We start from the raw sequence: 15740 nt of genomic DNA, 5'->3' as shown, positions 1-15740 counted from the left end.
TTTAAACTGTAGGTCCACCATGACTAGCCTATTTCTACACAAAGTTGATTTATAATAAAAGCTCAAGTCAATTTAAATCACCTGGTTCGTCTAACCTATTATGCACAAAACATCAACAAAACATAGGACAGCTCTATTATTCAGAAATCCTGGTAACGACGAATTGTCCATCGCCAGAGGTGGCAAGGGGGCACTTCCTCCCTTTTTTTGCAACTTTTATGCTAAACCTTATATACAAAGGGAAACTAAACTGTCCTTGCCACCTTCCCCCCAGTTTTGGCATCTTGCCCCCCCGTTTTGGCACCTTGCACAGCAGTTTTGGCACCTTGCACCCCAGTTTTGGCGCCCAATTGCCGCCACTATCCATCACCATTTTCATTCAGTCTGTATTACACAGTGTGATAATAATAAATTGAAATAATGACATCAATAAGCAGAGGCCATTGCCCGCTTCGAACTAACGTAGTTTACTCCTAAAAACAACATAGGATGTACAATAGAATGAAAATGTAATGAAAATAGCGTTGGGCAATTTTCCTACCATTATCTTTGCCGTTGACTGTGCTTTGGAAGTGTCAATCCCAGAATAAAATGCGTAGGACAGCCAGTTATGGATTTTAGATACCAGGTTTCGGTGTATCGAAATACAGGTCACATCGAAGATGCAGAACATATTTGTTTGATGCCAATACTTGGGGGTCTGCTATATTGATATTTCCAGCAGCCGTAATGAGTATCACCCCACCTAGTGGTTGCAGGACCTTGTAGTTGGTGGTGGGGCTTGCGTGCTCTGATGATTCACTAGGCTATACCGGCGGTAGCATAGCTACTGGCAGGGTCTCCCATGCCGGGCAGGCTAGTGAAGAGGAGCCAGACTAAGAAGCAACCTATCGGTCAACGGCTCCAAAGGCGGAAGAAGATGGACGATCATCTCAACGGCGGAGGAGGCGGATGAACCAAGAGGAGTAACACCTCTTTAAAAAACCATGGTTCAGCTGGCTCCGGCTGATAGTACCATGTAAGGGCCCCTTGCCAGGGTTACGGCGAAGTCCTCAACGGCAGATGCGGCAGAGAAGGAATCCTTCGGTACGGCGCAAACGGCGGAAGAGGCAACCCATTCTCTTGGGAGTAATGAAGAGAAAACCACTGCCTTGTGGTGAAGAGGGATCTTCAAAGGTTAAGGGAGAAAACCCCTACAGAAAATCGTCCTGCTTGGAGGTCTAGGTAGCATCCCTACCACCAAGATCGGGTGCTGTGGGTTAATAACCCGCACACCTTAAATTCCACTATTAAAGAAACATCCACGAAGAATAGCCGGACTGACTCTAAGATGACGACTTTTGGCATGAAAGGGAAAACGAGAGTTGGGTGTTGGAATGTGAGAACTTTAAGAGAGAGTGGTAGACTTCAGCAAGCAGTAGCCCAAATGCAGGCCTACAGGTTGGACGTATTGGGGATCAGTGAGACAAGATGGAAAGGATTTGGAGAGATGAGAACTAAAGATGGATTTACATTCCTATATTCAGGAAGAGAAGAGGAGGAACAACATCGGGATGGTGTAGGTATTCTCTTGAGTATGATAGCAAAGAAAAGTTTATTGGAATGGAACCCTGTTTCTGAAAGAATTATAACTGCGAAGTTCAAAGCAAAGGTGAGAAACATTAAAATAGTACAATGCTATGCCCCAACAGAAGTTTCAGACATAACAGAAAAAATGGAATTTTATTCAAAATTGCACCAAGAACTAGTACATAATAAGAAAGACATATGTATCTTGATGGGAGATATAAATGCAAAAATTGGATCAGATAATGAAGGAATAGAGCATATTATGGGTAGACATGGACTGGGGGAAATGAATGAAAATGGCCAGTTATTTGTTGATCTTTGTGCAGAAAATGACCTGATCATAGGTGGAACTGTTTTTCCCCACAAAGATATCCATAAAGTGACATGGGTATCACCTGATCATGTGACAGAAAATCAAATTGACCATGTTTGCATTACCCGTAAATGGAGAAGATCCCTTCTAGATGTAAGAAATAAAAGAGGAGCCGATATTGGTAGTGATCACCACTTGGTAATTGCAGTCTTTAAACTTCGGATAATGGCAGCATGTAAAAAGTTTTCAAAAATGGGAAAGAAATTTGATTTGAAAAAGTTAAATGATAAAGATACAAGAAATAGATTTGTATTGGAACTTAGGAACAGGTTTGAAGGTTTTCAAATGGAGCAAGATGAAGATATAGAAGAAAGAGAAGAGGATACAATAGAGAGAAAGTGGAAGAAGACCAAGAATAATTTGATAGAAATAAGTGAAAACATTTTAGGATATAGGGAAAGTAATCAGAAAGACTGGATGTCAACGAACACATGGGATAAAATTAAAGCTAGAAAAATGAAGAAGGAAGAATTAAACACTGCAAAAACAAGAACCCAAAAGAGTTCGCTACAAAGACAATATAAAGAGCTTGATAGAAAAGTGAAGAAGAGTGCTCGAAATGATAAACGCAATTGGATAGAACAGCAAGCAAGAGTAGCAGAGGAAGCAGCAAGTAAGGGTGATTTAAAACAACTTTATCAAACAACACGCTTACTATCAAAGCGACAATTTAAGAAAAATATACCAGTCAAGGATAAGAATGGCAGGCTGTTAACGGATGAACAAGAACAAATGAAGAGATGGAAAGAACACTTTGAAGAGGTATTAAATAGGAACATCGGAGAAAATGACAGAACGAGAGAAATAGAGAGTGAGGCTGAAGAAACTGAAGAAAATGAAGAGCGTACAGAGATGAGAATCTCAGACCTTCCTCCTTCAATTCAGGAAATCAAACTAGCACTTAAGCAACAAAAGAATGGGAAAGCAGCTGGAATAGACCAAATTCCACCAGAGATTTTGAAGGTAAATGTGAACTTGATGGCAGAAATATTATATGAAGTGTTGGCGGCAGTTTGGGAAAAAGAGAAAATGCCAGAAGATTGGAAAAGAGGTCTTATAATAAAAATTCCAAAAAAAGGCGATATGACAAATTGTAATAACTGGAGAGGAATCACGCTGTTATCGGTCCCAAGTAAAATACTAACTAGGGTTATATTAAATCGCATTCAAGATAAAGTAGAAGCCAAGATTAGGAGAGAGCAAGCAGGATTTCGTTCTAGTAGATCCTGCACAGATCAAATCTGTACATTAAGGATTATCATTGAGCAATGCATAGAATGGAATACTAGATTGTATACCATCTTTGTAGATTTTGAGAAAGCCTTTGATTCTATAACAAGGGAAAAAATGTGGCAAATATTACAGAAGTTTGGAATACCACTTAAGATAATAAGGATAATTCAGGAGTCATATCGACAATACAAGAGTCAAGTTATTCATGAAGGAGATGTTACAGAACCCTTCGAAACAGAATCTGGAGTGAGGCAGGGATGTATTCTGTCGCCTCTTATTTTTCTTCTCGTAATAGATACAGTAATGAGGGAAACCGTAAAGGGAAAAAGAAGAGGAATGCAATGGGGCCTTATGGATAGATTAGAAGATTTAGATTTTGCCGATGATGTGTGTCTGTTGTCAGAATCTTATAGAGATGCAAAAACTAAATTGGAAGATCTGGTTGTAGAAGCTAAAAAATTCGGACTGACATTAAATAAATCAAAGACTAAAACAATGCGAATAAATGCAAGAATCCAAGATTACATTCAATTAGAAAATGAAATATTAGAAGATGTAGACAATTTCACTTACTTAGGAAGTGTAGTTGCAACAAATGGAGGAGCAGAACAAGATGTAAAACAACGCATCAAGAAAGCAAATGGGGCCTTTGTACAACTCTACCCAATATGGAAAAGTAGGATTATAACTACAGAAACGAAGTTAAAGATTTTTAGAAGCAATGTTAAATCAGTATTGCTGTATGGAGCAGAATCCTGGAAAGTCACAACTGAAATCACAAATAGATTACAAGTTTTCATTAACAGATGTCTCAGGAGAATATTAAATGTACATTGGCCAGAAGTAATCACAAATCAAGAACTTTGGATACGAGCATCAGAAGACCAGATTAAAAACCAAATTAAAAGAAGAAAATGGAACTGGATAGGACACACACTATGGAAAGCAGACAACACAATTGAAAAGCAAGCACTTTACTGGAACCCTCAAGGTGCTAGAAAGAGGGGAAGACCCAAAAGCTCATGGAGACGTACTGTTGAAGAAGAAGGAAAACAACAGGGGAAAAGTTGGAAAGAAATGAAGAAGATCGCATGCAATAGAGTGAGATGGAGACACTTCGTGGATGCCCTATGTTCCAATAGGAACGAAAGGAATTAAGTCAAGTAAGTCAAGTAATAAGTATCACGTTTCTTACAAGTTGTATTTATATTGCAATCAGACAACGTCCTGCATTTCTGCACTTCTGTGGGTCCAGTTCCGATTAGCTTATCTATGCATAAAGTGGCCTTAAAATACAAACTCAAAACTAAAAATATATGAGGGGTGAACGTGCGTTCGTTTTTGTTTTTTTTTACTAAATTGGGAATCAACGCAAAAGGGATAAGCTTTATGAAAATAATGCAACTTTAGACAAATTAAGTATTACTTCTATTTATACTAAGTAATTTTATGGCACTTTTGTTTGTACTGGGTTAACCGTGACGATCTTATATGCTTCTAAACTGTGAATAATGTGAGTAATGTTTTACTAATATATTAGTTTAAGCGTATCCTTCTCTCACTGACATTCGCCAGAATGCACAGTCAAACAGCTAAACCATAGGAAGGGGGAAAGGGGCGTGACTTTTCGTGATAGGCAAACGACGGGTCAATTTTCCATTTCGGCTAATTATAACAAACACGGGCCTGGAATCGCTTTTTATTTAACGTGAAGGGGGACGGACAGTGACCATGTAAGTACTGCATAAAGCATGACGTCCACCGAGACGCGGAGAAACTCAGCAAATGAACACGACAGACCCGTTTCCGGCGTCTCAGTGGGCGATAATCTGTAACATAGCCTGCCAAAATTTTCGTGCTTCGGTTTCGCGCGTTTCACTGTAGTGGGCGTTACACCATTTGATTTAAGTAGAAGCAGACAGCAGATCTGTTGCCGGAAATTTCCATGTTTCGCCGCGTCTCAGTGGGCGTCAAGCTTCAGTCTCTTCCTTGTAACGCGATCAGCTAACCCGCGTGGCTGAACGAGCCGGTTTATGTTTGCAGGCAATACCACTGCAAATAGGAGAACTGAAAGGTCTGCACATGTAAATATGTTGTAGAAATTAATTCCATTCTAAGGTGTTAAAGGCATTGAAAGACATGAACAAAAATGTTAAAAAAAAACAAACGCAAGTGGTGCTTGCTCAGTTTCCTTTACCGCACGCTTCTGAAAAAAAGGGGGGTGGGGGATGTTTTCCCAGTGCGTCTCGGTCATCAGCTGTGGCTCTTTCTACACAACTCAATCGCCCTTCTGCTACTCGCTGCCTGTTGGGGCAAAGAATATATACAAACCATAATAATATTAATAGTGATAATAATAAAATCGCCTTTACTAGAGCGGGCGTTTTTCATCCGTTTCTAGCCCGACCCTGTGGCCGAGTGGTTAGCACATCGCGCTGCGACGCCAAGGGTCCCGGGTTCGAATCCCGGTCGGGCTTGGTTGTTTGTGAATGTCCATTCATCAATTTCATCATTTCATCACTCATCCTCCATCTTCGCAAATTAGCCAAGAGGCACAAAACGCGAAGTAAAATAAACTAAATCAACTCAAATCAAATAAAATCATCCGTTTCTATCATAAATATAACAATGAGTCGAAGTGGTTGGTAGATGAGAGCAAATAAATTCAGACGCGCACAAATATTCTCGTAGGGCCTAACGTTAGTGCCTCTACTCTTCAACCTTACAAGATATAAATGAATGTCACCATTAAAGAGAGTACTTTATGTTGGTTACCGAAGATACCGAAAATGTAGGTTCTCAGTATATCGATATTTAGAGGTCATATTTTCGAGTACAGATAACGGATATCGATGGTTTCAGCAACCGGCCTCCGTGGCGGAGTGGCTAGCACAGCGCGCTACGAAGCCAGGGGTCCCTGGTTCGAACCCTGGCCAGAAATTGGCTGTTTGTGCGAGTCTCTTGATCAATTTCATTAGGTTATATGATCACTCGTCCTCAACTCAATTAACCGTAGGTGGCAGAAAGCGAAGTAAAATAAACCAAATAAATCAATAGTTTTAACAGCACAAAATATATCCCCTTTATGTGACCATTTCAGGATATTTTTTTTAATTTTGCCTGCTTTACGGTGCACTATATACACCAGCAAGTTAAAAACAAGGAAATGAAGTAATTAACTCGAAGCGGATTACATAAAAAATAATTCCATCGTAGATTCCAGCCGAGGCCACTCCCTAAATATCGTGCCACAGTAACCATCAGCCATGGAATCACTTCTTGGTGAACAAGGGCAATTACATTAACATATTATTATTAATAATATTAACTAGAATAGGATTATACACAGTGGCGGCGATTATGGGGGCGTGGGTAGTTGCCTCCCCTCAAATTTTGGCACTTCTTGTCCCCTCAACTGCGTCCTCTAACGAAATTTCCTGACACTTCACTCATCTCCACTTCAAAAGCAATGGAAAAAAGAAATAAGTAAGTTAAGAATGGATGACCATAATTAGAGGCAAACCAAAAGAGTGATCAGTTGAGAAGTCGACCCCATCCTTGAAATAATTTGATTTCGATCAGTCAAGTATGAGTTTTTAAACATTTAACAACGTTTTATATGAAAATCTTATATTACATGAATGCGTGCGTTTCGTTGGTTCTCTTCCTACCGCGCCCATTTGCCATTGCTTTCTCTGCAACGTAAAGGTTGGGGGACGTTCGAGATTCGAACCCGAGGCTTTGTCCAGATGGCTCGTTTTGCCCCGACGGTAAAACTAAAAAAGTAGCTCCCTCTCCTATCAGGAGAAAGAAAACCTCGCGAAGTGACACCCCGGAGACTTCGTGACGTGAGGTGATGCTCATTACTAGGGCTAAAAGGGGCTAGAACATCACCCTAGTTGTTGCCATCAATGGCAGAATTGCGATCCAGTCCCATGTCTTCATCTTTGCTTATGGGCGCGAGAAATCCCCCCCCCCCTTTCCTTTCTCTTCTCATTTCAAGTGCTGGAGAGTAAACTTATACCTTGCAAGAGTCAGTCTCAGAATATTACGAGCATAGAGTGAGTTTTAGATACCCTGGTTCAATATCTCGAACTACCGGTTACATCAAAGATGCAGAAAGTACCGGAAAATAACGAAGGTACCTTTTCGATATATCGATATTTCGTTGTTGCCAATAACTGAGATTCCGGAATTTTCAAGTAACGGTAAATCAATAACTCCACCATCTTTAAAAAGTATAACGTTTCTTATCATTCATATTTAATTTCTAATCACACACTTATACTTATGTACACATGTGGAGGTTGTGTGCCTGTGCAGTGCTTCTTTCGGAAGAAAGTATTCAGGTACTGTTTCTAAATTCGAAAGCAACACAAAAGGAAAATCCGAAGTTAATAAACAACTATTTATACTCGGTTATTTACAGCGCGTTTAATTTAAAATTGTACCGCAGTCCGCCCATTTACGAATACCTAACGCAATGCATTTATATGTTTGTAATGGTAACACTACGGCTGAATAGTCACGTAGCTTGGTGTGGAACTTAGAGGCAAGGAAATTGAAAAGGAAATTAATACTTACTCTCATGATGCTTTTCCGGTGGGTTCAATTTTAAATTGAACGCACTGTATATTTTACGTGGCTTTTCTTCCTGTTTTGTTAATTGCGACGATTTTACATTTAGGTACTCCAAATTAATAATTTTGTATATTCACACGTCAACCTGCTATTATCCTTCATATTTAAATGTTTTTATTTTATCAGTGACTCACTGGCAATTGCCATAATGCATAGTCAAACATCTAACAAAAAGATGGGCGAAAGAAAATATTATCGCACTACGTCTCGGTTCTATTTAGGGGTGAAACCGTTGCACATTACTCAATCGCGTCTGAACTGAATCTCCTACCTGCCCCAAAGGAACGATTGATTGATTAATTTGCTTTACTTTACTTCCCTTTTTGTGCCACTTTTGGCTAATTTTCGAAGATGAGGATGAGTGATCATATGATGTAATTGATGAATGCACACTCACAAACTTCCGTGCCCAAGTCAGGATTCGAACCCGGGACCCCTGGCGTCGTACCGCGATGTGCTAACCACTCTGCCTTCTGGTGCCGGTCCAGAGGAACGAGTAGAAGTGGATAGTTATCTAAATAACTTACATAAGTTTGTTGGACGAATAAATTGGTCGCTGCAGAAAATGAACATTACTTTGCGTTGATTAAAATGAGTCTCAAAATATTTTATCATATATACTTGCTTCAAATTAGCAATCTCGTTACATAATTTTGTACAAGCTTCATGCTTTTAGCGTCTTTAAATATGTTGGCTAAAGAAGAGTAGTTGGATAGCCTCAGGCTGATTTTTTTTTAAAGAAAATACGAATTGATCCAAAGTTATAGTATTTTCTGATCATTTTATAAATGTATTTAATAGTTCTGCTGTACACTCAGCGGCGAAAGAAACAGTAGGCGAATTGTCCACCACCATTTTCATTCAGTCTGTATTACACAATGTGATGGTACTGAATTGAAATAATGACGTCAATATGAAGAGGGCAATGCCTGCTTCGAACCAACATAGTGTCATTCCTTAAAACAGCACAGGATATAGAATAAAAAGTAATGAAGATAGCAATGGACAATTTTCCTACCATTTCTTTGCTGTTGACTGTACAAAGTAAAAAGAAAACACTCTGTGGTGGGTTCCTTTACTTTCCACAGTGGTCTTTCAGAACGCCACAAGCAATAACTATACCGCGTTTGGTAGAACCTGTCCCGCTTCCCGCGCTAGATGCTCCCTGGCTTTTCTCGGTTCTGGGGAAAGTCAAAGCCAGGCAGCCAATTAAAATACGCAACGTCGCAACAGCGTCTACGTAAGCGCCTCTCTTCTGGCTTCCATTCGCTCCTCGCTGCCCAGCAGACGATTTTTTCCTCGTTTCTCATTGGCACCGAAACTGTCGAGCGCTCCCTAGCGCGGGAAGCGGGACAGGTTCTACCAAACGCGTTTTTTTTTATAATTCTGTGCAACTTGCTTCGTGGCCTCCCTTGCTGGCAGCGTCTGCGGAGTAAAGAATGGCGCCAGGAAGTCTCATCCCGCGTTCGGAAAAGTTACAGACTCAAAATTGCGTTTGCATTAGCTGCTAGTCACTACGTACTTCGTTTTTGCCATCGTTGGTAATATCTGTACATCAAACTTGGTCCATCATCCACTTAAGTAGGATATAATTGAAGTCAATACATGCGAACTACAAAGCAAAACGGATGAGTGAAGGGTGGGGGGTCAATGTTGTTTCATCGTTTAATATGGCGTACGTGTCAAAGCAAAAATTTGGTCAAACCACATTCATCTGTGGTTTAACTTTGTTTTGAGTCGACGTTTTGCATGATAGGCTAATCGGGAAGGACCTACAGTTTAAAGTGGGATTCGAGCCTCTGATCAATCTACCCCAAGCAGGCATGAAAGTTCGATCTCGGAATCCCTTCATTACAAAGCGACAGCGTTGGGCATGAAACAATCAGGAAGGCCCATATCTTTGGAACGGAAGGCAGATTATGGGTGTAACATCATCATATTGACTCTTCGTCGTTGCCTTGTAATCAAGGGGTCCCGGGTTCGATGCCCGGTGGAGACACATAGTGGTTCGTATCCCACCTTAAACTGTAGGTCCAGTTCTGATTAGCCTTACTGTGCATAAAGTGGACTTAAAACATCAACTCAATCAATCAATACTGACTCTTCTTCTTTTTGCTTCGTGTACATGGTGTGAAATCACTGGTTGAGGTTTACAAAGATCTTAATCTACACGTACGTGCGCGCTAATATGTATACGTAATTAAATACAACATTACTAATTACTAAATCACTAAATATTTAGAAATAACATTATTAAATACATTTAAAGAATTATTTTTTACTTTCATAAATATCAGATTTGCATAAAGTAGCAAACTGATTTCTTTACTAAGTGGTTAAAGATGTCAATTAATTTCAAAATTGATGAAATTGTTTTATTATGGTACAGCTGAAAGATTGATTGATTGAATTGGTTTATTTTACTTCGCTTTTCTGCCACTTTTGGCTAATCGCGAAGATGGAAATGGCTGATGTACAATGAAACCGATGAAGGGATACTCACAAATAACCATGCCCAGGCCGGGATTCGAACCCGGGACCTCAGGCGTCGTAGCACGCTATGCTAACCACTCCTCCACGGATGTCGGCGTAACACTTGAAACATTGTGTTTAGTTTTGCTATTAATATAAATCAATTAGGTTTCATTCTTATATTTATTGTCCTTTCTTGTTTCACTTTAATTGTGAATACGTTGCTATTGCTGTAGATCTGTTAATGATCTTTTGAAAGAGAGATTGTTGTGGAAATTCCACCGTTGCACCTTGCCCTTGGACCTCTTCGCTCCCAATAGTTCTCATGCACTATCATCCGCTGAGAGGAGATCGTTTCGAGGGATATTGAGCAATCCAGTGTTACGGTGAAAAACCTTCCTTCGCTTCACTTCAAGTGACAAGAAAATCGCAAAAAATTAAGTATAAAGAACAGATTGAACTGTTTGTGACATTTTGATCATTTTTGTAAGATGGTACGTGTAAGATGTACATGGTAAGATGTCACTTACCATGTTTTACACTCGAGCCCTTCATTTAATGAATTTATTTTGCCTTAACGTCTCAGCCCGGACCTTGGGGTGCACGAGTTTGCGGTGGCAAAATGCCTTATCTTATTTAAATCTTCTTTTCTTCAACATTCGTGAATTGTAGTGATAGCGAGTTGCATGTTATTGAGTAGGAAAGCAAGCAGTGAACAGCAATTTCAGTTAATCAGGCTGTGATTCCGCCCTTTGGAATTATTTCTCACTTATTGCAGACGATTATTTGACCAGAACCTTAGATAACTTGCAGGAAACATTCCGTTTCTTCCGTTCTGCACGTCCTCTCATATCCGCGTCGTGGTTAACCAGACGGTACAAATTAGTTACCTTCACCTCGTACTAATCCACACAATCCACAATACTTTCACAAAAAAAAATACTTGGAACGGTAGCCATATTATTGGTATTATAACCTGAGCATTGCATTGGTTTGGTTTAGAGTACGAGGTCGTTGTATTATGAAGTTTATCTAATTTTGTGTGGTGTCGTCAGTGTCACATGTTGGTACGTACAATGCTGAGGATTTCTGTTTTCCCCTTAGTTGACTTATATTCAATGACAAATTAAGGAAAGCTAAGCACTTGTTTATCGCAGAAGAAAATTGTTATAACAATGTAAAATGTGACAAATCCACAACAAAATTATATGTAAGGTAATTTCGTACTTTGTAAGTCACGCGTATATAACCTATACTGAATGAATGAATAAATACTGCATTTAAATTTCTTTGAATATTGCTAATGTATTAGGGGAGTCTACAGACCCCACCCCCGGTACGCTCTCAGACAAAAAAAAAGTAGAGTAAAAAGTAAAGTTGTTGCGTGAAAATATGGCCATTCTATTCAATTGCTATTGCCTTCGGTTTGTAGACCGATTGATTATAAAAAAAGGTGTTTTCTAAACTTTTTTTCGAAGAGCTTGCATTTTCTGCAGCTTGCGTTTGCAACGTTGCAACCAGGAGACAGGACAACCTTACTGTCAAGCAGGCGATCTTGTTTCTCTTCTATCGGTATCTAAGGTTGCCAGACACTCATCTTTTATGATTAACTTCGCTGCTTTTAAATAACGTTATTTTTTCAACATTAAAGCATAAAGTTGGTTTACAAAGTTTAAATTGAAAATATTTCTGTTATACGTTTCGTGAAGCAATGCTGAGAGAACACGGGAGTGAGCGTTATTAGTTCTCTCTCTTCCCACACGGCCTGAATGTGTTTCTGAAGCAGTGGCAACCATGCCCACTAAGCCCCTCGCAGACAAGGGATGGGGGGGGGGGGTGGGGAAACAACTCGGTGTTGCTTTTAGATGTTATATGTAAAAGCACTTCCCAGGTTTCTCTCGCTCTTCCTGTGTAACTTGCGATAAATGCAGAATTCCTGTGTTGTGCGCACAATCGAAGGCAAATGTAATAATAGACAAATTGCTCATCATTATGTTAATTAAGTCTGTGTTCCTCAATGTGATTTTCAAGGATCGGAATCGTCATACAGCTTCTTAAAAAAAGCCCTGTCTGGGAAAGTAAATAATGGAGGAAAATTATTGATATCTTGCCTGCTATAATTTTTGCCGTTGACTGTATACAGCAAAAGGACGTTTTGCTGTGGTCTTGGAAAACGATAGCGTCGCCTTGTAATCAAGGGGTTGCGTTACGGGTTTGATACCAGTGGGGACACGTGGTACAGTGTTTCGGATTCCACTTTAGACTGTAGGTTCAGTCTCGAATAGCCTTTCTGTGCAAAAAGTAGCAATTGAATTCTTCGAAAAGGAACACACATTTCAAATCTTGGTCGTCTAATACACGAACGAATGTTTGTGGTTACAGTTTCCATGCATCGCCAATACAACACTAAACTAAGGGTTCCAGTGTGTTTCTACTTTACGCCCATTTTCTACCTATCTGGTTAATCGCGACGAAGAGGATAAATGACGAACCCATGAAATGGTGATGGATCACACAATGATACATCCACGCCTGACCAGGTACGTAGGAACCTGAGGCTTCATAGCGTGTTACGCCGTTTACTCCGCAACGGAAATCGACTAAAGGTTTCAGATGTCAAATGACAGAATGTAGATATCATCACCAATGGTTCAAGGTTGAACCCCTTGAGTTTATTTCTGCTTTCTATCTTTTTTTTTTTAGTTTTTGTTTTAATTTTAAGGTCACTTTATTCACATAAAGCATACACCCCTTGTTTGGGAATGACTGTTTTATTTTTGTGTAGTGTATCGTGCAGTGGGTAACACAGTTGCCTTGTAATCAAGGGGTTCTAGGTTCTATTCCCTGCGGAGGCACATTGTGGAGTCCGATCTTTGCAAGAGGTTGACTTAAAACAAATTTTTAAATATTTTTTTGTCATTTCTTGTCTTCATCATTCGTTCTCATCGTCGGAATCAATCAAAATTGTCAGAGAGGAGGCGTAAAATTAGGAAAGTTCTAATACGACAAAGACGCTTTTCTGATGTCTTGGCTGATAGTCAACAATTTATTACAAGAATAATTCAATCTAGAGTTTGGTATCCAATGCAAATTACGCTAACCAAAGTGCTTAACGAAAAGTTCTTTCTAGTAGAGGGAAAAGGAAAGAGAGAATGTATGAAGTTGATGTAATCTTAGACGTTATTGTTTCAGAATGTATACAACCAGTATACAGTACTTACAAAAATGTGTACATTTTTACTATTTTATCGCTTGTCGCCACTGTGTTGCATGTTGCGGGGAAATCTCAAATCATTATTATCTTTTCTGGAAGTCGCACATATTTTTCGCTCGTAAGTCTTATTGACCGAGATAAATAATTTGTAAACACATGTTATAAGTTATCGTGAGAATTTGTTTTTAATCACTTTCTGCATTTCTAAGTAAAAATTCTTTAATCTTGAATTCTGAGAATTCTTGAGATGCTCAAAGTTAATAACTTCTGCATTTGTTTTCTTATATCCCTACAAAACAGCTACTTAAGTTGACCGGACAAGGTTTTCAGTGAACTCAGTCGTGAAACAAACTGGAGGCAGGGGTGTCCGGAGGGAGGGGGTTGTGACACGATGCTTGATGGGAATTATTGGAGGGGAAAACAATAATTGAGCTTTGATAATATAATACCAAAACGTTTAAACATATGTTTATACTATTTCTACGACTTCTACCTGACTTCACACAAATATGTGTATATATGAATGTGTGGTTGATTTGAATTGTTAATAAAGTGCACTTTATGCACAGATAGGCTAATCGGAACTGGACCTACAGTTTATAGTGTGATCCGAACCACTGTACTGTGTGCCAGGACCTCTTGGCAAAACGACAACGTTGCCACTACGCCATCGGAGAGGCCCCACGTGTTTGTGTGGTGTGTTGGAGCAGAGGATTACTTGTAAAATCAAACTAACAAATAACCAAGAGTACGGTTCGATACGCTAAATGAAAGTGCAAAATTTGTTTTGTTTATTTTTATGTTTCAAAACGTAAAGTGTCCTTACATTCCCTTCGACGATTTTTTAATTTCAACTTCGGCAATGGAGATTTGAAAGATGCGTGGATCCAGAAACTGCCTGTTTTCTTTTCTTCAGGTTTGGTTTCAAGTTTGGTCCTGAAAAATGGTTAACTCAGATTTGCGACCAGCCAATGGGATGGTCTGATTTCTCCGGCCCATTTCTTTCAAGAACTTTTAAGAAATAATCGGGCTGTTTGTTTTGCTTTATATCCAGTGTAAACTCACTTTTCTCGGTGGCCACAAATCTTCGCTTACCTACGAACATTTGAATCATTTATTAAATCTGTTTGTAATTTTAAATTTCCTCTCCTTGCCTTCTTTCGTTTATTTTCGAATTAAACTTCCAATTTAACTTCCAGGTTATTAGTTCTTACTAGTGTTGCGCAACATATCGTCAATAAATTTTAGAACATCTATCGTGTCAGCGATATAACGTCACGATATTTGGCGACATATAAGGTGTCAGCGATATATAGTCACGACATTTGGCGATATTTATCATGAAGGCGATATATCGTCGCGGCAGGCCCCCGTGGAGGACTGGTTAGCACATGGCGCTACGACACTAGGGGTACCGGACAAGGTACGGAGAATGCAATACGTATATGTATGTTAATGAGTTTCCTAGTATTATACCCCGCCCGAAACAAAGTTAAAGTACCTACACGTGTGATTGCAAGTACGTTTAGTTCCACGCCTACGCGCATTTGCGTATTATTAATGTAAGAAATGGTCGAACAGTTAACAATGTTTCCCAGTTTTCTTTGTTTAACAAATGTAAAAGAAAAATCATGCTAAAACGCTTTTGCAAGTCAGTTGAAATACAGATGTCTGAAAGATAATGCAATCAAACCATGGCCAGTATTAATGGAAGGACTATTATGCCTACTCATTTTATACAGGCACACTTTGTTCTTGGGGGAAGTGGGTGGTCAGACGAGACATTTCCTACATCTCCCAAATAAATCAAGATTACATTCTGATCTCCCAGCAGCCACTTACGGTTAACAACTTTTTACTTTAGTAGAAATTTTAGACTAAATATTTGGTCAAAATTGCCGGTTTTCCCCTCAATTTTGCAAAATAATATTTCTTGCTTGCTTCGATTGTAATATAAACGTTTCTACACGTCACATTATTTAGAAAGAATTAGCGACCTATTCAATTAAAATGTTCCCTACATAGCTATTTCTATTTTGTTTATTTTTCGCCGCTGGTCTATTTCGTGGATGAATCGAGACAATGAGGTGGAATGACAAAATTATGAAGGTACAAACACGATGTCCATGACTCCATTATCGCGTTTATTCTTTAGATTTAGCTAAACTTTGCGGAAAATTGTGAAAAAGTATTAACGCAATCTTTCAAACCAGAATTTTAATAATTGTTTGAGACCTT

The 15740-nt window shown here is 39.3% G+C and overlaps 1 protein-coding gene across 1 annotated transcript in view; it reads left to right on the top strand.

Annotated features, from left to right (window-relative positions):
* The first annotated feature begins 1330 nt into the window (after positions 1–1330).
* The window catches only part of LOC145991697 (uncharacterized), a 69021-nt gene continuing 54611 nt past the window's right edge, over positions 1331–15740 (top strand). The window contains exon 1 of the mRNA XM_083127755.1: positions 1331–2905. Within this exon, the coding sequence (XP_082983881.1) occupies positions 1331–2905 (1575 nt within the window). The remainder of the gene's footprint in view (positions 2906–15740) is intronic.

Source organism: Lepisma saccharinum, chromosome 8, assembly GCF_977018435.1.
Source record: "Lepisma saccharinum chromosome 8, izLepSacc3.1, whole genome shotgun sequence".
NCBI lineage: Eukaryota > Metazoa > Arthropoda > Insecta > Zygentoma > Lepismatidae > Lepisma > Lepisma saccharinum.
The sequence above is the reverse complement of the archived record's forward strand: the minus strand, read 5'-3'. Positions and strand labels throughout refer to the sequence as shown.